Source organism: Chiloscyllium plagiosum, chromosome 34, assembly GCF_004010195.1.
Source record: "Chiloscyllium plagiosum isolate BGI_BamShark_2017 chromosome 34, ASM401019v2, whole genome shotgun sequence".
In the NCBI taxonomy this organism is placed as follows: Eukaryota; Metazoa; Chordata; class Chondrichthyes; order Orectolobiformes; family Hemiscylliidae; genus Chiloscyllium; species Chiloscyllium plagiosum.
The window spans coordinates 31,973,840-32,001,485 of NC_057743.1; the positions used below are offsets into that span (position 1 = coordinate 31,973,840).

Below are 27,646 nucleotides of genomic sequence, written 5' to 3' on the forward strand. Positions count from 1 at the left end.
TTAAAAATCACACACCACCAGGTTATAGTCCAACAGGCTTAATTGGAAGCGCTAGCTTTCGGAGCGACGCTCCTTCATCAGGGTGATTGTGGAGGGCTCGATCGTAACATTGAATTTATAGCAAAAATTTGCAGTGTGATGTATCTGAAATTATACATTGAAGAATTGATTGTCTGTTAAGCCTTTCATCTTTTAGAATACAGTGATAGTTTCACTTCTTTCATGTGTAAATCACAACCCCCTTTTTTTTTAAAGTTGCATTCTCGGGTTAGCTGTTAACAATGGTGATAGCTAGATAATATGTTGAACTACCTTCAACATATTGTCTTGCTATCACCATTGTTAACAGCTAACCCGAGAATGCAACTTTAAAAAAAAGGGTTTTGTGATTTACACATGAAAGAAGTGAAACTATCACTGTATTCTAACAGATGAAAGGCTTAACAGACAATCAATTCTTCAATGTATAATTTCAGTTACATCACACTGCAAATTTTTGCTATAAATTCTGTGTTACGATCGAGCCCTCCACAATCACCTGATGAAGGAGCGTCGCTCCGAAAGCTAGTGTGCTTCCAATTAAACCTGTTGGACTATAACCTGGTGTTGTGTGATTTTTAACTTTGTACACCCCAGTCCAACACCGGCATCTCCGAATCATGACTACATTTATTAAATTATAGAAAATGTACAGTATAGAAATAAACCATTTGGCCATAGTATTCCATACTGATGTTTATGCTCTATACAAGCCCCCTCCTCTCCTATTCATTCAATGCTGACAATTCTTCCTTTCTCCATCTCATACTTAGCAGCTTCTCTGTAAATGCAGCTATGCAAATCACCTCAACTAGAATTCTGAGTTCTACATCATAACATTGGTCTGAGTAAAGAAGCTCCTTCTGCATTTTCGATTGTATTTACTTGTAACTACCTTCTCAATGTTTACTCTACAAAACCCTTCATAACCTCTCAGGTTACCCTGCATCTTTCTTTTTTATCCCAGAGAACCTAACCTTATCCTATCCAATCTTTCTTGATAAGTATTGCCTGTCAAATCTGGTATAATTTTCATAAAGCTTTTTTTTTCATTGTCTCCAGTGCATTCATGTCCTATTACATCATAAGATGTACAGCAGAAGTAGGATGTATAATATGGAGACCTGAATTTTGTATTGTGTAAATATGGCTTGACCAAGGTTCTATATCTACTCAATGTAGTTTTTCTGCTTTTGATATCCAACATTTTTCCTCAGTGCTTAGCTTGCCATTTTATAATGGCCACATTAATCTGCATCACTACATTTTAGTGATTTAAGTATTTATACTCCACCAGATCAGGATCAAGGGGCTGAATGGGCTAATCCTATTCCTCTGTGCTTGTTAGACAAAAGGACGTAAAGGACCATCATCCATCTACTGTCACCTCAATAGTGGATAGAGGAATTGCATGTAAGCCTTGAGTTCATTTCCCATTAGTCCAGCATCTCTGCATTCTATTCCTACTGTCACCCCTCTGTTTTTTGACCTGCTATACTGTTCCAATGAAGCTCAATGAAAGTGTGATGGGTATCTCTCTTATCGCTTTGGTTATTCTCGCAAACTGTATTTTACGTGACTCATATTTCTTTGATTTATTTCATTTTTTTCCTTCTTTTATCTCCTGAACATATCTTTTCTGTCATTTAACCATATTATATTGTCCACCTAAGAACTTTATAGGTATTGTCATTTCTTTGTGTGTAGGGACATTTTATGTATTTCCTCCTTCCCTCTTTCCTGTACCTTTACAAATGTTCCTTCATTCTTTTTAAATCAGAGAAGTGTTGAGGATGAGGATTGAGTCTTATACTCGAGTCACTGACTGACTGGAGTTCTCTCCATAGATGCATTGACAGTCCACAGTATTTTTTGTTTTCATTTCAGGAAGTATTTTTTACCATTTAGTAAACCGCCAGTTATATGGGATGTTTCAAAAACAAATTACATTTCTTAAAATAAAGGTGACATTCCTGTCAGAATTCTTAGCACAATTTCTTGCAGTTATTCACACACTTTTGAAGACTATATCTGTCACCTCATCCAGGTGGCTGGATTCATGTAATTGAGGTACATAAATGAGCCACTTAACATTACATAAAGGAAAATACTGTGGATTCTGGAAATCTGAAACAAACCTAAAGAATACTGGAGAAAGTTAGCACAATCTGGCAGCACCTGTGGAGGGAGACACAGATAACATTTCGAGTCTGGTATGACTCTCCCTCAGTTTTAAAGAAGCGTCATACCAGACTCAAAATGTTAACTATTTTCTCTCTCTGTGGGTGCTGCCAAACCTAATGTCACATAACTGTCTGCACCTCTTCTGAAGTGTAGGCAACTTAACAATGGTAGGAGTGTGTTACAAAGCCTCTTATGTTCAAGGAACAACATAGCACATCAGCATACAGATCCAATAATTCTTGTTCTGTATAGACACCGCTAAATATAGAGCACTAGCCTAAATGCTATCAGTTTCTATCATTCTGGCGCAATTTTGATCCTGAATGGAGACCAAAATATTCACTTTTATATTTCATAGCCTTTATATTCAAGGCATTCAATCTTTGATGAACGTGTCACCCTGGCTACTTTCAGCTGAGTCAGTGATGGAGTGCTACAATTTGCCTCAGCATATCTGGGCTAGGGAGGACCAGATGAGGAAATCAAATATAGTTACTATTCCTGACTTTCAGCAGGAACATTTTCCATGTGTAGATTTTGGACATGGAGAAGATCAGGCTTGGTAGCAATTGCTGTCATGGTTAAATATCCGATTGACAAGCTTGTTTTGAAGGAAAACATTTGGGAATGGTTATGGAGGACAGACAGGAGACATGAAATCATTTACCTGCAGAAGTCAGCATTTTCAGGATAGGGTGGAAGAATATATTCTATTATAATTTCATTGCTTCAAATGAGGAAAAATGGGACAATGTTGTGCCTTTGTTCTGCAAACTGAATTGATGAAAAATGCACCAATATGAAGGCTATACCCAAAGCCAAACTGCAGCAGAAGCATGGCTGGAGTGATCGCAGCTTTGAGATATACAGAAATTTCTGGCTGGTGCTTGTTACAAGCATTTTGCCCTTAACATATGCTAATGAAAGACCTAATGCTGGTTCCACAAACCCTCAACCAAAGTGTAACAGACTTAGTGGAGTATGCAGTTAACCTGAATCACATTGATGTGGCCCAATATCCAATTTCACATGAGTATCAATGGATTTCAGTTTCTGATTGACACTCTGAGCATGACAACCTTTTCATGGCCATAAACAATCTTGGGTCTAAACAAATGTATTCCATAAAGATTTTGTTGGCTCTTTAATACAATGATTTCACCAAGTCTCTTTTCAAATACTAAATAAAAATTGAATGGAATACAAACATTGCAAATGCCCAATAACTATTTGTTGATTTGTCTAATTATCTATCCTTGTTCTTTCCAATCTTGTTGATGTCCTATGTTACATGGTTTTTCATCCACATTTCCAAGTTGAGAGATTCTGTTACATTATTCACGCTATTAGTTAATAATTATTAAATACTGCTAACAGCTAATAATAATCACTAAAGGACTGAAAGTGCTCACTAATTTAAATTTCCTTCGACTACTGATGAAAATGTTTCCTGTAATTTTCACCCCACCTCTCCAGAAAGTAAATTTCAGCTCTGTACAAATAATATTTACCAAAGTAAGAGACATTAAGATTGAACAGAGCAAGACCAGTGCATGCATTATGTTATGGACCAGATCTAACCCCTTCAAAATACATGAAGAAGACCGCCTTGGCCTTCTGGTGTTCTTATTTTAAAGGTAAATGTAGGGCATTGTGTTCCAGATACAATTCAATTTGGTCAAACTACTGAACATTAAGCAAAACACTACAGTTAAATATAGACAAAATTAAAAAATGAAAAGAATTGATTTAACTGTAACTCTATTGAAATGTTTAACAAAGCAATATATTTATTAAATACCACTAATTAACTGTTGCAATATAGTGACATCCCATAAACAACCTTGGCAAAGGAAAATTCAGTAAAATAGATTGTCTCACATGGAATTCTAACAGCAGGAAGAGAAGCCCAGGTTTTAGCATTACCAGTGACAGGAATAATGATAAGGTCCTAGGGAGTGTTGCTGAACAAAGACACTTTGGAGTGCAGGTTCATAGCTCCTTGAAAGTGGAGTCGCAGGTAGATAGGATAGTGAAGAAGGCGTTTGGTATGCTTTCCTTTATTGGTCAGAGTATTGAGTACAGGAGTTGGGACGTCATGTTGCGGCCGTACAGGATATTGGTTATGCCACTGTTGGAATATTGCATGCAATTCTGGTCTCCTTCCTATCGGAAAGATGTTGTGAAACTTGAAAGGGTTCAGAAAAGATTTACAAGAATGTTGCCTGGGTTAGAGGATTTGAGCTATAGGGAGAGGCTGAACAGGCTGGGGCTGTTTTCCCTGGAGCATCGGAGGCTGAGGGGTGACCTTATAGAGGTTTACAAAATTATGAGGGGCATGGATAGGGTAAATAGGCAAAGTCTTTTCCCTGGGGTGAGGGAGCCCAGAACTAGAGGGCATAGGTTTAGAGTGAGAGGGGAAAGATATAAAAGAGACCTACAGGGCAACTTTTTCACACAGAGAGTGTTACGTGTATAGAATGAGCTGCCAGAGGAAGTGGTGGAGGCTGGTACAATTGCAACATTTAAAAGGCATTTGGATGGGTATATGAATAGGAAAGGTTTGAAGGGATATGGGCAGGGTGCTGGCAGGTGGGACTAGATTGGGTTAGGACGGCATGGACGGGTTGGACCGAAGGGTCTGTTTCTATGCTGTACATCTCTATGACTCTATGACTCTAACCAGTGTCAAGACCCCAACAACTACTAGTGAAGGTTAAAACTGAAAAAGATCCTGGTTCTGTGGAGCTTGACCCCACGCATTCAGACTGTTTCTCTTGTTCCAACTTGTTAAAAAACCACAAAGCCTCATAAGCTGTTTCCTTTATTTGCTTCAGAGCAGACTACTTGCTACCTCTGTCAAAATGTTTCTTCATAAAAAAAATTCAAAATATACCTCTTATAGTCGTAGTATCGTTACAACTATATTGGAAAGAAAGAACTTGCACAAAAAGGAGACCTTGGAGTACAGGTTTATAGTTCCTTGCAAGTATAACCATATTAGGGAGATTTAAACAATCTTTGGATAAACACATGGATGATGGGATAGTGTAGGAGGACGAGCTGAGAATAGTTCACAGGTCGGCACAACATCGAGTGCCGAAGGCATGTGCTGTATTGTTCTATGTTCTGTATTCTATAGTCATAGGTTGACATGTTGTCAAGAAAGCGGTTGGTATGCTTGCATTTATTGATCAGTGCATTGACTATTGAAGTTAGAAGATCACTGGTCAGGTCACTTTTGGAATACTGTGTGAAATTCTGGTCTCCATGCTACTGGAAGGATGTTGTGAAACTTGAAAGAGTTCAGAAAAGATTTACCCTGGATGTTGCCATGATTGGAGGGCATGAGCTATAGGGAGAGACTGTATATGCTGAGGCTATTTTCCCTGAAGCATCAGAGGCTGCAAGGGTGGCCCTCTACAGGTTTACATGAGGGGCAATGGACAGGGTAAATAGACATGGTCTTTTCCTGGTTTGGGACAGTCCAAAACTAGAAGGCATCAGTTTAAGGTGAGAGGGGAAAAATTTAAAAGGGACCTAAGCGGTAAATATTTCATGCAGAGGATGGTGTGTATATGAAATCAGCTGCTAGAGGAAGTGGTGGAGGCTGGCACAAATACAACATTTAAAAGGCATCTGGATGGGTATATGAATAGGAAGGGTTTAGAGAGTTATGGGCCAAAGTTGGCAAACGGGACTAGATTTATTTAGGATATCTGGTTGGCATGGGCAAGTTGGACTGAAGGGTCTGTTGCCATGCTGTACATTTCTATGACTTTATGATGCAGTGTCTTTTTAAGGTCAATCATGGCATCAACTGTGAAAGAGGGTCAGATAGTTCAGTTGGTTGACGACTGGTTTGCAATGCACTGTTGCCAACATTGCGGTTTTAATTCACAAACCAGCCAAAGTTTGCATGAAAGATGCTCCTCTGCTCAACTGCTCCACTCCCCTGAGGTGTGGTGACCCTTAGGTTAAACTACCATCAGTAGTTTCTCTGTAATGTGAGTGCAGCCTATGGTCCAGTTGGGCTATGCGGCTTTATCCTTAGTTAGTATTACAATTATTCAGATGGCTTAGGGATAAGATCATTAAAATATACTGAGAACTACATTTTTAAAGATGTGAAAGCATTAGAGAAAATACAGAAAAGATAAATGACAAAGGTTCTAGAGACCTAATGGTAAGGTCATAGGGAGTATTGCTGAAAAAGAGACCTTGGAGTGCATGTTCATAGTTCCTTGAAAGTAGAGTCGCAGGTAGATAGGATAGTGAAGGCAGCATTTGGTATGCTTTCCTTTGAGCATTGAGTATAGGAGTTGGGAGGTTATGTTGCAGCTGAACAGGACATTGATCAGACCACTTTTGGAATATTGCATGCAATTTGGTCTTCTTCCTATTGAAAGGATATTGTGAAACTTGAAAGGGTTCAGAAAAGATTTACAAGGATGTTGCCAGGGTTGGAGGCTTTGAGCAATAGGGAGAGGTTGAATAGGCTGGGCCTGATTTCCCTGCAGCATCAGAGGCTGAGCGGTGACCATATAGAGGTTTATAAACAAGGTCTTTTTCCTGGGGTGGGGAAGTCCAGAACTAGAGAGCATAGGGTCAGGGTGAGAGGGGAAAGATATAAAAGGGACCTAAGGGGCAACCTTTTCACGCACAGGGTGGTACATGTATGGAATGAGCTGCCAGATAGAAGTGGTGGAGGCTCGTACAATTGCAACATTTAAAAAGCATCTGGATTGGTTTATGAATTGGAAGGGTAAGAAGGATATGGGCCAGGTTCTGGTAAATGGGACTAGATTAGGTTAGGATATCTGGGTGGCATGGATGAGTTGGACCGAAAGGTCTGTTTCCACACTGTATATCTCTATGACTCTATGAGGAACAAGGCATTGAATCTTCTCCTTAAAACAACACTACTGTATCACTGAGGGAGTACTGCACTGTCAGTAGTGTCACATTTTAGATGAGCCATGAAACAAAATTCAATATGTAAAGTCCTCTGCTGTTATTCACAGAAGAGTCAGGGAGCTCACGAATTGCTTGATTTAATATTGACCTGACAACCGTCACCAAAACACACATTATTTGAACATTCGTCCCACTGCTGTTTGTTGGAATTGGCTGCAGCAAGTTTTCTTCTGCATTTCCCTGCATTACAAAAGTGACAACATTTCAAAGGTACATCATTAGTTGTAGGATTCCCTGAACTCAAGAAAGGCTCTACTTAAATGCACATTCTTACTTTTTGATTTGTTTCATTTCTATTTGTGGGACTATTATGTATTCATCAGTTGCATTACAGGAATGACTGCACTTCAGAAGTTAGTCAATTGCTGCAAAGTAGCAATGAAAGATGATGTAAAGTAATTCTTCCTTTCAATCCACTGTCTTGCACATTAAGCTGGAATTATTCACCCAACCACTGAGAAATGAGTAACAAAAAATTTCACAAGAAAAACTCAGATTGATATTATTCTTAAATAAGAATAGTGCATGTAATTTTGTTTAACTCCTGGGTTTCCCATGATGAGTCAGAAGTAGTGCTATTTCAAGGTAATTCTGGGGGCGTGAGGTGGAGTGGGTAATGTTCACATGCTAACTGAAAGGATTTATTATGAAGTCACTGAGAAATGCAATTCCATTTGCAAGTGGCAGAAGCTACATGGACACAGTGATTCACAGTACCCTGTTAGTTTCTCAACCTGTAAGTTTTTAACACTGTCAGTATTTAGGACATATCCATTACTGAAAAGGGGACTGGCAGTCTTGCTGTCAATCCTCAAAGTAATGTTGACTTGCCATGTATCCCATTCCCGCATCAAAACATGTCACTGTTATGAATTAGAAGTGAGCCTTAACTATGTTTTGACAGTTGCATTGTTTAAACTGTTTGCATTGTGATAATAGTGTTTACTGAAAGCTTTGTCTCACTGTCCTTAAAAGATAAATTCTGAACTCAGCACCGCCTTCCTAACCTGCAATCTTCTTCCTGACCTCTCCGCCCCCACCCCAGTCTGACCTATCACCCTCACCTTGACCTCTTTCCACCTATCACATTTCCGACACCCCTCCCCCAAATCCCTCCTCCCTACCTTTTATCTTAGCCTGCTGGAAATGCTGCCTGACCTGCTGCGCTTTTCCAGCAACACATTTTCAGCTCTGATCTCCAGCATCTGCAGACCTCACTTTCTCCTCATTCTTTAACTAGGCTAAGTTCTTCATGCAACTAGCTGAGGCAGGTCCTTGAAATCTCTTGAGATCACATGCTGGCTTTTAAGAGGGTAAAGCATTCAATTAAAAATTCTGAAGACAAATCAAAATGGAACTGTACGTTGAACACCCCTTATTTTCAATAAGTTATCATGCTGTCTCCAACCAAAAGTAGCCATGAAATTTGAGACCCCCTTCCTATTATAGTACACTTCTCCTATCTTTATGAGAAAATAAAGTTATTCTAACAAACATTTCAGCTATTTGCTGACTGCTAATTGTAAAAGTGTATCAGATTGAAACTTTTGCACTGCATAATAGTGACTCAGGAGATGTTTCAATTGATAAATTCTGTAATATTTATAACCAAATAGACAACAAATTTTATTAGGGAATTATTTTATTAAAACCTGCCATCCTAGCAATGTAAGGATTCGAGTACCTTGAACATTCTGGAAGAATGATTTCTTCTGTGGATTGTATGTAGTCAAAAAGACATTTATTGCAGCAGATTTATAATCTCACTGATATATAACTCTGAGAGAACATCTTACTTACTGTGATGTACCAAATATTTTTATATTTAAAATATTTCTTTTTTTCCTGATATCTTACTGTGAGCAAAGATGTTGGTGTTACTATATCTAAAGGGCAAAATCATAATTTAGATAAATCTACCTACAAAATGATCTAGGCTCCCAGATGTACAGAATGAAAAATTATATTGGATAAAAAGTGTTGCCTTTTTTAATATATTTCAGGACCTTTAAACAACCTGTTTGTGCAACACAAACATAAAACCATAATATATGTACCTATAATGTTCAAAACAGATACCAAATACTAAACAGGGTCTTTTTCCATTTCTAAGCCGTCCCCCATATTTCATTTTTATATGCAAATTTCATCCACTGACTCTTCCATGGCAACCTGTTCTAATTAATCATTGAACTTTACTGGAATTCAAACCTTTCTCCATCTTAAAACACATTTAAAATGCCAAAGAAAGAAACAGAATGGTAAGTTTTATAATCTATTTCTTGTTTCTGGTCTACCACAAAATAATAATAACATGTAGCTAAAAATGTACAGGGGTCTTGACTCAAACTGAATCTGACAGTATGCTTTTGGGAATGAGATTTGCATCACACCCAACCAAAACAACCCTGACAGGATGGTATCTATAGCAACAATATGGAAATGTTGCATGTCTCCTTTTGAGAACAACATCCAGCTAACCAAAAGCCGCTCTCACCCTTAATTTCTTTTGACTGATCAAAAATTTAAGAAGTACTCAAAGTGCAGTCATTGACCACCCATATATATCTTTATTTTTAAAAGAGAATTTGCTACACAGGTCAAATTGATTCAGCAATAAAATGACGTAGGTGGGTGGGTTACAAAAATATGTGATATGCCCATTTTGTATATTTTAGTCCTCTTCACAGAATGTAACACATTCCCTAGAAACTTGAGGCTAATTGGATATGACAGACATACAGAATAAATTCTGCTCTGATTATTTTCTGTTGTCAGTTGCTGTAAAACATTGCTTCAAGGGAAGTGCTCAGGAAAATTTATTTTACAATTTCTCTCATTCCCTACTGCTTCTCCACTATTAAATATCAGTTTTAATTGCAGATTTTCTAGTTGCTGACAATCAAACACTTGGTGCCTCTTTTTGCACTGTTATATAATAGTTTTCTACTTTTGGGCCATGCGTGGTGGTGGATGGCAGAAATCTGAACTGCATATACAATGTTTACTTACATGCTGGCTGCCTTCAAAGTATAAAAGTGAGCATTTACTTATACAGAATCAAGAATCAGTAATTCATTAATAATTAGACGGTATAGTTTAGCATTGTTGTGCAGGATTATAGCAAAAAACTTTATATTCTCCTGACCTTTAAATGGAGGACAAAGGCATATCAAAGACATGCATGTAGATGTTGTACAATTAAACATTATATTGGCAACAATATTTCATAAGCTTATGGGTCTAGTTGCAGAGATGTTGAAAGTACTACTGAAGGTATTCACCTTTGTAAAAAGGTGGACAATGTATCTTTATATTAGGCTAGCAAAACTAATATAATGCCACATGCCATGGTTAACTTAGGTCAGAAGAATCAGCAGGATGTTTACTTCCTGAAAAATCTTTCCAGCCTCAATTCACTTGGTCTCCTGCCGCATGACATGGTTTAGATCAATAGCAAGATACATACAATATTTAATGCACTAATGACCTACCTTAGAGATTGCAATAACAAGCCAAGAAGAGAAAAGAAGTCCTGACTCAGGAACTAGAGCAATGTGATTGTGCACAGTTGATTCATGGATTGAGCCAAAGTGCAAAAGCAAACCTGATATAATGTTAATGTTTAACTCCAGAAGCCAATTTGACTCAATATTACAATGCATTGCACTGGGGCTAGCACAAGACATGTCATGATCTTATTGTACCTGTGGATAGAGGACTCACCATTCATTTTCCTTAAAATGCATAAACTGCAAAGTATCTGTTTCTGGTTGCACCATATCAATTCATTGTGTTATCTCAAAAAAATGAATACTGCTTTTCCAAATTCATATTTCAGGTTGTCAAAAGCATACATTAGAAGCTTTCACTCTAGCTATAAAACTTCTCATTTATTTTCAATTAATCAATCTGCTATGGTCATTTCTTTTGATTTAAGAATACCAAGCAGGCTCTCCAGCAAGTGTTTTTTCTCTCTCTGCTTTCATCACACCATCTCTTTTAGTGGCACCTCAAAATTTCAGAATTCCACCTCTTCCTTTCCTTGAAACTGTTAAAACTATATAAAAGGGCTCTCACTAAATATCATCAGTGCAAATAACTGAAATTGTGAAGAAAATGCTGTTGCTGGTTGTAAGAAGTGCCAAAGTGATGTAGTATTATATAGTGTTTTGGACAGACATTATAACAAGTGTACAAGTTCCAGCTGTGTTAATTGTGTAAATATATTGAAGGCAATATATTTTAAGTGTGCTCTCAATTTAACTAGAACATAATATGGGAAAATCAAATATATACTAAAAACGTTGCTATACTAAAAACATTGCTATACAAAATAACTGGAATTCTTTCCAGATGCATTATATTTGACTTTAATATATTGCACATTATGTTTTTTTTAAAGCCAGTGTTTAATAAATTTGTACTTTGCATTACATTATAAATGTTAATGTCACAGGAATCTTTTTGTTTGGATTTTGAAGGAGTCTCTTTGATCCAGGATTCCAAGTCTATTTCCTTATGTTACTCTCCACAGCAGGAATTTCATTGACAAATAGGTGACTGTTCAAGGGGGTTTCTTTTGAGAATCTTCCCCACAGTGAACAAAGGGAAAATGCCTTTACTGTTCTCAAAATTGTTACATTGCTTTTCTTAAAAACAAACAATAGTGGATTATAAATGTTGCAAGACATTATCTTTGTTTCTCCAGATTTTTGTAGGAAAGCCTGAGAGTTTGAGTGAGAGCTTATGTCAGCATCACCTCGATAGATCTCTGTACTATTGTTATCCAGCTTATTATTATTCTTATACTGGATAGCCGTGCGTATCTTAGCAGCTTGTTATTATTCTTACACTGGATAGCCATGTGTATATTAGCATGTATTGGAAACCCATCCAAATATCTCCAATGATCTCCAAAGCTGTTAAGAGATTCTTTTTGCCTGACAACACTGACTCCCAATTGAGAAGGTTCTGATAGTGCTCCAACCAAGGGACTTGGATAACTACACTTTCTTTGAGAAAGTTATTGTTATCTTCACCTAAAATTGGGGTGGGGGTGAGGGTCGGGGGATAAACAACTTGGTTTTGGTCCAGAGAGAGCGTCGCGTGCTGAAATATTCTGTGCATTTCAGGCAGGTTTGCACAGTGTTGGACTTCACTGGCCCTTGCTTGCCATCACACATTCCTAATGACACTTATCATTCACATATGGAGTTGAGTATAAGTATTCTTCTTGAATCTGCTGTGACTTAGGATAATTTAGATACATAATGAAGACTTTGCATTTCTGATCAAGAAATTTGTGCATTTTTTGATCAATCTTGTCAAATGTGTCTTAATCACTATAAGATTGTCAACCTCTCTTATACCATTTTTCATCAAGTACAAATAGGTCAGAATGTTATGTTTCACCTACACAAAAGGTAATTTTCCTGTACTTCCCAAGCTCCAGCAGCCCATGTGACTCAGAGGATTAACCATCGTTAATCTGCATTTTCAAATACTTCCACAGCATTATCCTTTCCTATATCTGGTATCTGCCATCACCTTCACCCAAATGCCACTGAAAACATCTCTGCTTCTTTGATACTGGCTTACTTTTATTTCATTACTCCCTCTAATATTTTCAGTGTCAGTGGCCACACATCCAACCATTCAGCTCTAACTCTCTAGAGTTTGATCTTGTCCAGCACCCCAATTTTTCAACTTTGTCAGTTCTTAAAAGGTTCATGAAACCATTACCTTTCATCATGCTTTCACCATCCCTTGCCAATCTTCACATACATACATACATATGTATATAAATAAGTCAGTCAGTCACAGATAGACATTAAGACACCCTTATTGTAGATAGAGATTATTAACCACTCAGTTATACAGTTTCTGTCATTCACTGGTCCCACCTCTTTCTCCTTCATATCTACCCAGTCAATTTTTTTTACATATCTATTTTCTAATCAACTGGATCAGAGATGTTATGGCACACCTCTGGAGCAGATGGAACTTGAATCTGGGTCACTTGGATCAGCGATAGGGACACTACCACTGCACCATAAAATCCTCTACCCAGTCAATTAATTAATCAATTAAGTCCAATCACCTGCTTATATATATGCTTCATTAATATCCCTAATCATTTTCCTTCTTGTCTATTACTCATTCATCCCTCAACGTTTAAAGGACTCCAAGATCTCCTTCTGTATACGAAGATTAATTCAGTACAGAAACATAAAACATTTTAAAGATATCTCCTAAGACAGAAGTATTTCTCTCAGTGTTCATGATCATTCAATTTGTCATTTTTTTAATCCACACTACAGAAAAGAGTTCATTCCACTTAAATTCCTTAGCACTTAGTTGACAATTTCTGCTAAAGAAACACATTCTGTTTGACTCTGCTGCACTTTTTCTCTTGTCGTTTATGGCCAACTCCACACAGTTGCTTCAGATTAATAACGTTCTGCCCACTGAGACGTCACCAGGTGATTGCCACATTGCCACAAAGATACACTGTTCTGCTCCAGCATGGAAGCTTGTTGTTGTATAGAGGATAAAGATTGACAAATTGCATTTCAGAATCTACCACTTTCATTCAGCGTGCTGCCTTTTAAATGCAATGTTTTTTCCATGTGTGTAAGCTAAATTACAAGCAGTGCATTTATATTGAGAAGGTTATACTCAGTATACTAAATATGGAGTGTACTAGGTTTTGTCATTTCTGCAACCCGACGAGTCAGAGCCTCACAGGCACTGAAATAGATGAACATTCCAAAAGCACTACCAAGGTGAAGGACTGCAACAAATAAATACATGTGAAAATGTTCCTGAAGAGAGATACAAGAGCAACTTTGAATTGTGAAACAACACGTGTTGCAGGAAAACTATTTACAGAAGATAATCAACAAGCTTTTTCTAATTAAACTAGATAACTGAAGTTACTATGTCTATACAAAGGATGCAAAGAGGATTTTGTGTCTGCGCCACATATTTCTTCCATTACAAACAAAGAAGTTACTCTTCTCATTACCAACCCTCATAGACAAACAGGGAAGATTGTACTGAGTAACTACACTCTCCAACATGTTTATGGTTCGCTGTTAGTGAATGTGTGGCCTACAATTTGTCTCCTTTATTGAAGGCAACAAATAGCGGTGAAGGCCATTAAGAATTGGTACTGTACAGTCTAAAGCAAGCTGCCTTGTAAATAAACATTAAATGTAATTTAGTCTCAAGGTTAGGTGCATGTGGATGAGAATACAGATGCTGCAATACTGTAAAATTTATTGAGAGCTGGAAATGATCAGAAAATATCTGTACTGATAAAAGATCAATGATAAATGCACAAAGTTTGTTAATGCATTCAACTTATATAATGTTTAAAAGCAACACCTATGTCAAGAAATGAAATGAAATTTGGCATATTATTATAAATCTAAATTGATAGGCTCGTAATTTGTATTGTTTCATTTCTGGATCCAGTGCTGCAAAGTTAAAACAGTATCTTCCAGAAGGCATACTAAGCAGATTTAAAGAGAGGTATGCACCCAAAACTGTCTTTCCCTTTTACAGGTGTTAGCTAACCTGTCATAAATTTTCAACCTTTTAAAAATTTTACATGTCCAGTATATTCAATTTTACTGCCTTGGGCTGCCTAATTCTCGTGCACACTGGCTTTAGGAAAAGGCTCAAACTATAGGCTGAGTATCAGAGCCTCACTTCAATATCGGAAATTCAGCTTAAGTTTTTTTGAAAATGTTAGCAATTTATCTGTGTTTCTTCTCTACCTTCAGCCATCTCCCCTCAATATCTGGTGGCATTACCTTTTCTGAATCCAGGCCATCAACAAACTTGGAGTTACCAATAACCAGAACCCTAACTGGACCAACCACATAAATACTGGAAATACTTGGAAATTATATGGCTAGTAACTCACTGCTCCAATCCCTACATACTCTCCATCATCTTCAAGGCATAAATCAGGAATGTAATGGAGTAGTTTCCACTTGCCTTCATGATGACAGTTTTAGGAACACTCAAAGACTTTGCAGGGCAATGCAGCTCACTTAATTGGCACACCATCCACCAATTAAACGTTCACTTCCGCCATTACTAATGTACAGTAACAGCAGTATGTGGCACTGCAGCAACTCAGCAGCCTTCAACAACAGCCTCCAAACCCAGGGCATCTATCACCTAGAAGCACGAGTAGCAAGTGCACAGAAAAGCTGTAACATGTAAAAATTGGAACTGTATTGCTATCCCACTACTTGTTGCTAGGTCAAAACGCTACAGTTTCATTCCTAACAGCTCTGTGTGTATGCTTACACCAGATGTACTAGAGTAGTTAAACACTGCAGTTCACCAGTATCTTCTTGGTTAATTAGGGTGGGGTAACAAATGCTGGCTTTGCCAATAGCATTGAATTCCATGAAAGTTTAAAAAAGGATAGACCATAGACAAACAGAATGTCTCAGATTCAATCTGTTCAAAGGTGAGTTGGGTTATCTCAGCAGTTGAGTGCCCTGAGCTAAGGAAAGAAACATCACCAAATTTCAGCTTCTGAACGTTACAAAGGGAATTCTGCTGGAAAGTGTACATTGTTTACCTCATGACCTATATATCAATTATGTCAACAGTTGCAGAAAACCATAACCCGTGGAAGTAAATTCAAAGGAATTGTATCCTTTTGGTACTACTTACAAATATACACAGTTGGTTTTTGAGCTGTCGATTGATTTATATATCGATTTACAACTTTCAGATTGTGTGATTGCCATGTAGCTGAACTATGTAGAGCACAAAATCTTGGCTTCATTGTCTACTCAGAGTTCAGTAGGCTGAACTTAATTGAAAAGTAACAGATGTGTTAGTTAGGTGTGTTTCTTGGGTATCTGGATGCAGTCAAATAATTCTGGTTTCCATTTCTGATTATTGCAGGGTTGGATGTGATACTTTCAGCATGGAATAGCAATAATTGCTCCTTGGGTCTGGTGCTAGAATGCATCTGGTGTCCAAGACCTGGACCATCAGCAAGAATCCATACATACAGTGGAGGAAGATAAGGACAACAAAGTTGTTAGTTGCTACTCTCCCTGCATGCGTGCACATGGTGTTCATGCATACATGCGCACAACCCTCCATTAGGCAATTTCTTGCACTTAAAAAATTCTTTTTAACTGAATAAAATGGAATAACCAGTGAGATGGAGTGGCACGTGGCTCGCCCTGCTGCCTCAGAACACCAGGGACCAAGGTTTAATTCTAGCCTCGGGCAACTGTCTGTGTGGAGTTTGCACATTCTCTCTGTGTCTGCATGGGTTTCTTCCGGGTGTACCAGTTTCCTCCCACAGTCCAAAGATGTGCAGGTTACATGGATTGGCCATGCTAGTTTGACCCACAGTGTCCAGTGACACGCAGGCTGGGTGGATTAGCCATGGGATAGGGTAGGGGGTGGGTCTGGGAAGGAGGGGTTGGTGTGGATTCAATGGCTGAATGATCTGCTTTTACACTGCAGAGATTCAATTATTCTTCCTTTCTTGTAATTGTTTTTACTGAAATGAGTTTTATCCCATTATGTTCATTATACATTCTCATCCCTAGTTCTAACAATTATGAGCAAATTTGTCTACCTTATATATTCAAGACATTTATGATTTCTCATATTGAGATTTAGTGCTCTCTATGTGCGACCTTAATCATTGAAATAGCATAGGCCAAAGTTTAATTTCAAGTCAGTAACCAGATTGCTAAAAATAGTATGAAGTAATTCAGACTCTGTTCTTTGATTACATCCTTATCTTTTCACTTTGCCATATGTCTGGGATGTTGTCATCGTCTTTGCCAGTATGTTTCCTGTGAAGTTAATTCAATAGCTAAAATGTTCTCAGGGCTTTTATTTGTTCAATGTGTAACTCCAGGACCGCCTAACGTATGCTGCAAATTACTATTCCAATGATCTCCCACCTTGGACATCTTGCCAGTGTTTCAGTTTGAATCAGTATAATGTAACTCAATTCAGGGGAAACAATTGGAACAGAATTCTATATAATGGAAGCAAATTGTAGCTTCAACTGGTCAGGTCATCAAAATAAGGCTGTTTCCTTAAACCTTTTGGGACAAGGCACGCAGGATTAGCAGACAATTCAAGCATCACGGAAATAAGACCATAAGACATAGGAGCGGAAGTAAGGCCATTCGGTCCATCGAGTCCACTCCGCCATTCAATCATGGCTGATGGGCATTTCAACTCCACTGACCCGCATTCTCCCAGTAGGCCTTAATTCCTTGTGACATCAAGAATTTATCAATTTCTGCCTTGAAGACATTTAGCGTCCCAGCCTCCACTGCACTCTGTGGCAATGAATTCCACAGGCCCACCACTCTCTGGCTGAAGAAATGTCTCCGCATTTCTGTTCTGAATTTACCCCCTCTAATTCTAAGGCTGTGCCACGGGTCCTAGTCTCCTATATTGAAGTTGTATGAGTAAAATCTTTGCAGATGCCATCAAGTAAGAAGGCAGCCTGAATATTAGAGAAAGATTCAAGCATGTCTATGGGCTGTGTGCTGAAAGATGAAATTAGGAAGGGCATCTGGGTGTCTTTGGGTCAGCATGGACTAGATAGGTTGAACAGCCCCAACTGTCTTGTTTTTATGGTTCTGTGTAAGAGGAATTAAATCCAATCTTTCCTTTCTCTTTGGTACTTTCCTGTAAAAGAACGATTTGCACAATTTAATCTGGTCATTGTGAAATAAATTGTTTGGAACCAAGGAAATGGAATACATGTAAAATGGAATCACAGTACAACATACTGATCAAGAAAATAACCTGCGAATTACAGAAGATAAATTAATTTACTTAAGAAAAGTAGTAAATAAGTATCGGATTTCATTATTAGCGGGATTTTTTCAATGAATTAATTAGGTCAGACATTAATTTGACCCAATCGATGTTCACTTCTGGGAAGGAAAGAAAATCTGGCTGGAAGGAAATATTAGAAAAATTGAGCTTATTTGCTTTGGCAAAATGAGGAAACAGAAGATTTAACAAGTTTGAAGATGGCTAATTGTTTTATTGATAAAGGGTAAAGTTATGAGGAACATTTAGTAGATAAGAAGGTAAGAATAGGAACAGAAGCCAGGTACAATCATACAGTCGCATCCTCCGAAAATCTTCAGCTGTTCAATTACATCAGACTGTTTCTATCTTGAAACTGGCTCTTTCAACTTTTTTTTGTCATTTTCTGTATACATTCAAAAGAAGAAAAAAATTTCTTCCAAGAATTTAGAATCCTCATCCTTAATGATGGATTCTAGAATTTTACCAACAACCGAGGTTAGGCTAATTGGCCTATAATTTTCCATCTTTTGCCTTGATCCTTTCTTGAACAAGGGGGTTACAACAGCGATCTTCCAATCATCCGGGACTTTCCCTGACTCCAGTGACTTTTGAAAGATCTCAACCAACGCCTCCGCTATTTCCTCAGCCACCTCCCTCAGAACTCTAGGATGTAACCCATCAGGGCCAGGCGATTTATCAATTTTAAGACCTTTTAGCTTTTCGAGCATTTTCTCTTCTGTAATGACAACCATACTCAACTCAGCCCCCTGACTCCCTTTAATTGTTGGGATAAATGAAGGGACATTTGAATTTTTATAGATAATCTACCACACCTATTCATTAGGAAAAATATGGGGACAGAATGAAAGCCATCAGAAACAATTTGCATTGGTTTCTCAGCAGGCAGTTTTGTTAAAGAGAGAGAGAGAAACAGGCAGAGTGAATACAAAGCAAAGCATAAACAAAGCTTATCCAGGTTATTATTTAAAAATTCTGTTCTCACTACCTGTGAGTATATTTTCAGCCATGACATTAACTTGGACTTCAACAGAGTGCTTTGACGTATAGGTTATCTCCGCACTGACGTGAGCTACATCCCCAATGGACATTGGTGAGAGAAAGTCTGTGCGCTCCACACGAGCCAATACAGCAACACAGCGTTCCTGAAATAAAAGTAGAGAAGATAAACCATTGATCACCAACAGCATAATCAGTGATGGCTCCTCTTATCAAACCCGGTTTGCTTTTCATTCATCTGTAGAAACAACTACAGGTCTTGATCTAACCTAGCACCAACTTATGGTCAACCAATTACTTCTCAGAACTCTTGCATTGTTCTCCACAACACTAGTAACGCCATGGTATCATATAAACATTTGACACAGATATACCATGTTATATTGGCAGACGGTATCCAATCTGCAGCAGTGTAAGCATCAACTTGCTCAGAGCTGGCACTTTCATCTGAGTTAGAAAGTTATGAATTGAAATTCCGCTCCAGAACATTAGACCCTAATTTAAGTTGATATTTCATTCAGCATTAAGAGAGTGCTGCACTATTGATGCACACTTCCTGACATGCTGATAAAAACATGGCACTGTTTTCCTATTGAATTGAATGTAAAACTTCTCATTCCACTATCTGAGGAAGAGTATTCCAACCAGGTACAATTGGCCAATGTCTTTATGTTGTGCAGCACAATTCTAAATCACAGCAGTACACAGAATATTTGTGAAGCTATCTGGAAACATACAGCTTCAGCACAAAAAAAGGTTCGGAGATAAACTATAAATAAAACAACAGAAGTTTGACAGATAGCTAGCGTCGAGTTTCATAATGGTCCAGTTATATCTGCAATTTAAAGTCCTCAACTTTGTATTCACCTTGGTCTCTTCTCTTCTCTTCCTATCTCTGTAACCTCCACCATCCCCAAAACCTTCCAAGAATTCTGCACTCCTCAATTCAGGCCCCTTATGCCTACCTTCAGCTGTCTAAGGCCCAAGCTCTGGAATTTCATCCCTAACTGTCTACGCCTCCCAATCCCACTCTTTTCCTTAAACCTTACATGTTGACTGCCCACTATTTCTTTACGGGAGCAGTGATTAATTGATTAATTCCTTTTTGTGTATCAACTGTTGATGCAGGAGCCAGCACTCTGAATATTGTCACAATTCAGGGTACAGGCAGTTCCGTAGGTGCTACATTTGACTGTTTTAAAATATTAGTAATGTTAAACTTTGCCTATCAATAAAGACAAGGCATGGTTCAAAGGTTTCAAGAAGTCATTCAGGACAGTACAGGGGTCATTGAACAGGAGTTCAAATGGAATAGGCAGTGGAACTGGAAAACTGTGTGGGTAGTGCATGTGTGCATGTGCGTGTGTGCATATGTGTGTATGTACGAAAGAGTGTGACTGAAACATGGGACTCAGAAGTCCTGAAGTAGTTGAATAGATCTCCGTAGTGAGGGCTGAGGAAGCTGCGAAGGGCTCAATCGAAGCTGGTACAGAATTAATCAATCAGTAGAGCACAGAATGGGGTGAAAGCCTACAACAATATTTACTTTGTGCAACCAAGTCAGATTAGAGTTCAAGAAACAAATCGTGTGCAATACTGACTTGGTGATGTGAGCCACTTGTGAAAAGCTGGGAGCTGTGCCTACAAGTAAGTGCTCGGGCTCAATTTCCAAAGTCTAGGAGAGCATAGTTCAAGGATAGCAAGGTGGACCACCAGAATGTGAGTAGTGATTGACAGAGTCCTTGGCAGAGTGGCTTTGAGGAAGTTTCAAGGCAAGATCACTGTAAATGAAGAACTTCAATCCCTTGTGGAATTTTAATGAGATTTGGTGACCTACGTGTCACTAATATCTGAGGGAATTGTTGAGAAATTTGTGGAATGTGTCTGATCACATTTGCTTTTTGATATGTTCGGTGAAGTGTGTTCAACCATCATTTTCAGTTTCTCATATTTGCCTCATGTTAAATTTGGAATGTTAGAATACAAGTCATATGTATCTTCGCACAAACTAAGCCTTTTTTGTCAATAATCTTTACATATTTGTTTCACTAAGTGCTTTTTGTAATAAACTACCCTTTGCTGACAAAAGAAAACTGGCTAAATTGTTTCTCATACTAAACCAAGTACAGTCTAAAACCTACGTGAAACTGCTTAAATTTAATATCTGTTATGACCAATGGTGCAGAGGGCATGAAAAGAATCAACACATCCCTATAATCTTAAGGGTAACAGCAGTGTCAAATCTTGCTTAAGACTTGTGTTACTGTGTCAAAGGCACTATGTAGATGCAAGTTGGTGTGGTGTTGTGAGGAAAATGCCTTGACAACAGAGCATCAGAGGCTGATAGCCTTTCTCTGGAGCTAATGGTTGTCCTTATGTAATAACAAGAAAAGTACCCATTACGGCAATAAGACCAGCTTTATTTACTGCTTCAGCAACATTTAAATTACCCCAAACTTTTAATAATGAAAAAGAGGGTCCCTTTCTTCCCTGCATAATGCTTTTTGAATGTCTCAGCATAACATTAAACTTCCAGTATTCACCAATGAATTACCTCAGAAAGCTGCAGACTGCGGCCTTTTTCTTATTCAATAGTAAGCATCTGCCCATGTAACTGCTGTAGTTATGGAAGAATTCTATGCATCAGGTCAACAGACAGCTGAGTGTATTGTGCTTTTCAGACAGAGAGGGTATAATCATTTACTACTGAAAAATCTCTCTCTGTATACTACTGTAATAGCCAGTCTTGGGATAAACTCTGAGAAGTTAATAAATGACATTGACAATATGTTGTATGAAATTTTGAATTCCTGGCCTCAAACCTCTCCCACTACTAGCCACAGATACATAGCCATAAGCAATTTACACTTCTCCTCTGTTTAACAAAGTTCCCTTCAGGTGAAAGACAAACTTAGACAGACAGAATTTGTACTCAACCAACTACTTTTCACAATTCAAAAGTGGACACAAAACCATTTTAAAAAAAACACAACAAACTGCATATGCTTGAGATTTAAAACAAAACTAAAAATGGAGAAACTCAGCAGGTTTAGCATCATCTGTGAAGACAAAAACAGAGTTAATGTTTCGAGTCAAACTTCTTGGAATCAAAATAGCCCAAGTTAACTGGTTATTCCAGGAGGTACAACTCCAGTCGAATTGGCCTCGGCAGATCCAATTAGAAAAGTTGTGTAAAGTGTCACAAGAATGTTTTCAAAGATGAGGAACTTCAGTTATGAGGATAAGTTGAAGAAGTTAGGATTGTTCTCCTTGAAGAGAAGAAGGCTAAGAGATCAGGTTGAGGTTTTAAAAATCATGAGCAGACTGGGAAGAAACTGCATATAAACGGAACAAGAACAAGGTAGATTTAAAGTGATCTGCAAAACAAGCACGAGTGATGTGAGGCGAAATGATTGTACTCAGGGAGAAGTTAGGGTGTGAAATGCACTGCCTGGAAGTGTGGTGGAGGCAGGTTCAATTGAGGCATTCAAGAGGGCATACGATGATTATTTAGATATAAATAACATACAAGTTTATGGGGGAAAGCAGGAGATTGGCACTAGTGATGATGTTAATTTAATGAGCTGGTACATGCATGATGGGCCAAATAGCCTCTTTCTGCACTATTACACTTTAATGTTTATGTGATTTAAGTGAAATAATAATGAGAAAACAAAATTGATTGCTCATTGTGTAGAAAAGTTTAGCCACCTGCCACCTGCTCAAAGAGGCCAGTTACATATATTGCAAAAGATTATCACAAGCAATGTCAATGCCAAGTGAGTGATCCAGATCTTCAGCAACAACATTTAAGTAACACTCTTAAATAGTAAAACATCCTAAGATGCCTCATGGGACCATTATCAGATAAAATTCATCACAAAGCAACTTAAAAAGATTAAGACAGGTAACCAAAAGCTTGGCCTAGATTTTAACTGAATGACTTCAAAGAAGAGACATAAAAAGTCAAGTGGCAGAGAAGTTAAGGGAGGGAATTCGAGAATTTAGGATCTATGTTGCTGAAGACACCACCTACCAGGAGGATAAAAGGAAATTTGGCTAGAATTGGATAACTGCAGATATCAGAGGATTGTAGGGATGGAAGAGACAGGGAGATGGCAAAGTCATGGAGAGACTTAGATATGAGGATAAGAACTTTCTTAAGTTTTAAAATTAAAACTGATACTAATTGGCCTTACAGAGTCATTGGTAATACACAATGCCAAAACCATCATAGTTTAATAAGGCATTGCTCAAAAAGGAATCATGGATCAATATAAATGGACTTACTAGATAATGCACAATGTCAGATAATACACAAAAGGCCAGAGTTGGAGGACTGACAGGTGCAGGAAGGCATAAAAAGCTAGATAAAACGGTGGAAATAGGATGAGGTAAAGATGCATAGGGACTATGCGATGGACAAGAATTTTGAATTGATTATTGTTACAAGATTGGTAGGTCAGTGAATGCATGGTACTGAGTGATTGGAATCTGGTACGAACAAGATACAAGCAGCTGCAAAAAATACAGAGTAAATTTGGTTATTCTTGTGATATTTGTAAGTGCTGCTTTTATTGTAAAATACTTCTCATTCATATATTTGCCCAGTACTAATCTCAACAGCAGGTTACAGGTGCAAATTAAATAAGTGAAGTTTTGTTTATACTAATTTCAGAAAACAACACACTAAAATCAAATGCTTACTACTTATAAAGTGATGTTCTTCAATGATAAGTAACAAGTCTTTTTGGTGATGTTTGTATATGTGTAATGTACAATGAGCATTCAACTACCATATCAATATTGAACTGTAACACTGCAGGAAGTAGAATAAAATTCTCAACAATAGACTAGCTTCAAAACAGTTTAGAAGCAAGTTGTTACAAACTGATTTAGCACCCAGATCCACTGAAAAGCTCCATGGTTGATGGAAGAGGCTTGGTATTTAAGACTGCAATAAACCCTGCAGCCACTGTGGTACATCATGAGAATGTAAGTATTGTGCTTTCTTAAAACTGATTTATTAGCAAGACTATTCATAAACAGGAGGCATGGTCCATGAAGACAGAGTACCCTTAGACTAAGGAGAAGAAAACTAGCCAGGATTCCTGTGCTTAATCTACAAGAATGCCTGTAAATCAGGGTTGTTTTTTTAGAAAATGTATGTCGGTGAGTTATCAGAGAATGTTTAGCGCCTGTAAATCAAAACCTCAAACCAAGAACTTTAGCAAACTGGGGTGAAAAATCTTGGCAACAAAATTCTAAGGAATGGGATACATTTTTGATTAAAATGAAGTTCATTAATTTATTACAACAACTTCTATTTATTTAACCTTCCTAATATCAAATAAAATACTGGAACACTTAATAATACTGAAAATAAGGATAATAAATCAGAAATCAAAAAGAGTATTTTGGACTCCAGACAAAAGGCATTAAAGAGAAATATTTTAGGGAATTTTGGAGATTGGTTGGAAAGTTGTCATAAGTTGCAGAGAATGGATAATGCAGTGGAGAGTGTAACGAAAAAGAAAAACAGTAAGTGACACAAAAGAGGTCAAGAATTTGAAGTTAAATTAGTAAATTTATCCAATTCAGTTATCTCAGGGATAGCTGTCAATATTTTCTCTTATATTTAATAGGAACTCCATCCATCATCACTCATAGTTGCAATGTGCATAATTTAGTCAATTAGGATTGGTGAAACATCAGTGCAGGGACACCTAGTACACATTTAAGAAATTCCTTTGTCAAACAAGTTAATGAAAAGTCTTGAACCGATTAAAAGCATTGCATACTACCACATCAAGTGCTCATACATGAACATTGCACTGTGCAAGTTCAAGGCCCATGTTAGAGAAATGTAATTTGGTAACACATTAAGTAAGTAAAGCTACAAATTAATTTGGGTGCTTTTATATATAAACCCAAAATTAATAGATGAAAGAGACAACTGACTGTTTTGAGAACATGAAGCATTCTAATTGGAGACCACTAAAAACTCCCATGACTCAGGACTTATACTACCACCCAATGGAAATAGTCAGCAATTGCTATCAAATTGTGTGTGTTTCATAGTTACCCAAGAATTCACACTTTTTTCATTTCATGGGGTAATGCAGTGTACAAGACAATCTTCTTTCAACTCTACAATATATATCGGCAATTACAAACACTTAACAATGTAGGATTAACACAACATGGTGTGGTTGGGTCATAACACTTTGTTATACAGCACAATCTATAATATAGGAATGTAGAAACAGGAAGTGCATAGTTCACCCTTCAAGCCTATTCCTCCATTAAAAAGATATTATCATTGATCCATATTCTATCACACCGTTGTCTAACAAAGAACTATCAATCTAAGATTTAAAATTTACAAGTGATCTCCATTAATTGTAATTTGCAGGAGTGTTCACATTTCTACCAACCCTTGGGCAGTAATTAACGGGACAAAGGGTGTCTTGGCCACTGAAAAGATTCCTGCATCCCCTCTTTATCGGAAAGTCCTTCATATTAATTGCCAGACAGCAAGATTAGTGGGAAGACACTCAAAAGCACCCTTTCTGATGCCAGGTCCCTTGATCGAGCATTGATTGCATGCAACCACAGAAGCCAGAAACATGCCAGCAACCCCAAAAGGGTTTACTTTTCTGTCTTTCTGCATGGTGAGTCCCTACCTCTCTAATGGGTGCTTACTCGTGGCAGATTTATAATGGACATTAATTACTCATTCTTGAGCCTGAATTGACAGCAACATGAAGAAGGCGGTCCCCAAGACTCCCCACCATAGACTCAATCGGGGAGTAAGAGGATGCCAAATGGGCACCAGCCATCCTGTCCCCTAAATAAAGTCTCCTGTCACCAAATTCATCGCTGTGGAAGGCAATAAATTTCCCACTTGTGTGTAAAAGGATTTAATAATTACATTCCTCTAGGATCTGGCTCTAATGATTCAGTTGCCAGTCTGAGCTGCCCCTACTAACACAAAAACTTCTTCCTTTCTACCCTCTCTGTTTCACTTAATGTCTTTTGAACTACAACTGCTACACTTTTTCCCAGACCAAGATACCCTTCCAGTTTGCTAGCCAGGCCACTCAGAGTCCTCTTTGATTATGTTCATTTTGCTGAATCACTGATTCATTAATTACTATAGTTATTTTTAAGATGTCCAACATGTTATCATTTCCTGCTACTGTAAATACTGATGCCAAATAATTATTCAATATGCTTGACATATCTCATTGCTAGTCTTGAAGGGGCTTACACTGTTCTTTAGGGAAACAGGTCATTTAAAACCTCATTGGATGATCGTCCCTGCCTATGGTTTGGAAAGGGCTATTGAAGCAGCCTTGGTGAGTTGCTTCGCTGCATCTTGCAAATGATACACACAATGGTGCATCTGTGTGTTAGTGATGGAGGAATTGAATGCAAAAGGTAGTGGCTGGAATGCCAGTCAAGCAGGCTGCTTTGTCCCAGATGGAATCAATTTCCTTTGAGTGTTGTTGTTTCCAGTGGCGGGTGAAACTAGAACATGGGGACATAGACTCAAAATAGGGGAAGCAGATTTAGGATTGCATTAAGGAGGAACTTTTCACCCAAAGGTTTGTGAATCTATGGAATTCCCTGCCGATGCAGTTGAGGCTACCTCATTGAATGTTTTTAAGGCAAAGATAGATAGATTTTTGAACAGTAAAGGAATGAAAAATTATGGTCAGTAGACAGGTAAGTGGAGTTGAGTCCACAAAAAGATCAGCCATGATCTTATTGAATGACAGAGCAGGCTTGATGGACCAGACGGCCTACTCCTGCTCCTATGTCTTATGTTCTTATGCCTACACTTGTCATAATAAAAGCTTGCAGTTACATTATCTGAAATTGACAAAACTGTAAGTGAGAAAGTTTATAGCCTTAAAAGTTGTCCTTAAACATTTAGACTAAAATGTAATTTTGAATTACAGAACACATTTGCTGCACACTAGAAAATGGTATGGCAGGGAGGATAAGATAATTAAGAACATTTGCCTTAACATCAGTGAATCTGTATAAACAAGACACTGAGTGATAACATTCACGGCTGTTCCTTTGTGAAATTAATGAACAAGGTTTAATTCCGACCTCAGAATGAAACTCGGTATCAATTAACTTCTCTCCCGAATTATTGTCCTTTGCTATTATCTTTGAGGAGAAAGTGAGGTCTGCAGATGCTGGAGATCAGAGATGGAAGTGTGTTGCTGGAAAAGCGCAGCAGGTCAGGCAGCATCTAGGGTACCGACCAGTACCCTTCCACTGACACCCTCCTTCGACTGACTGAACTGGTCCTCACCCTGAACAACTTCTCTTTCCAATCCTCCCACTTCCTCCAAACGAAAGGAGTAGCCATGGGCACCCGCATGGGCCCCACCTACGCCTGCCTCTTCGTAGGATATGTGGAACAATCCATCTTCCGAACTACACTGGCCCCACCCCCCACCTTTTCATCCGCTACATCGATGACTGTATCGGCGCCGCCGCGTGCTCCCACGAGGAGGTTGAACAGTTCATCCACTTCACCAACACCTTCCACCCCGAACTCAAATTCACC

General features: G+C 38.2%; 1 protein-coding gene across 4 annotated transcripts in view; it reads right to left on the reverse strand.

Moving 5' to 3' along the window:
- acot7 (acyl-CoA thioesterase 7) overlaps window positions 1-27,646 on the reverse strand; it is a 273,093-nt gene that overhangs the window by 210,544 nt on the left and 34,903 nt on the right. For all 4 annotated transcript variants that reach the window (XM_043676080.1, XM_043676081.1, XM_043676083.1 and 1 more), the window contains exon 3: window positions 19,046-19,202. In XM_043676080.1, coding sequence (XP_043532015.1) covers window positions 19,046-19,202 — 157 coding nt within the window. The remainder of the gene's footprint in view (window positions 1-19,045; window positions 19,203-27,646) is intronic.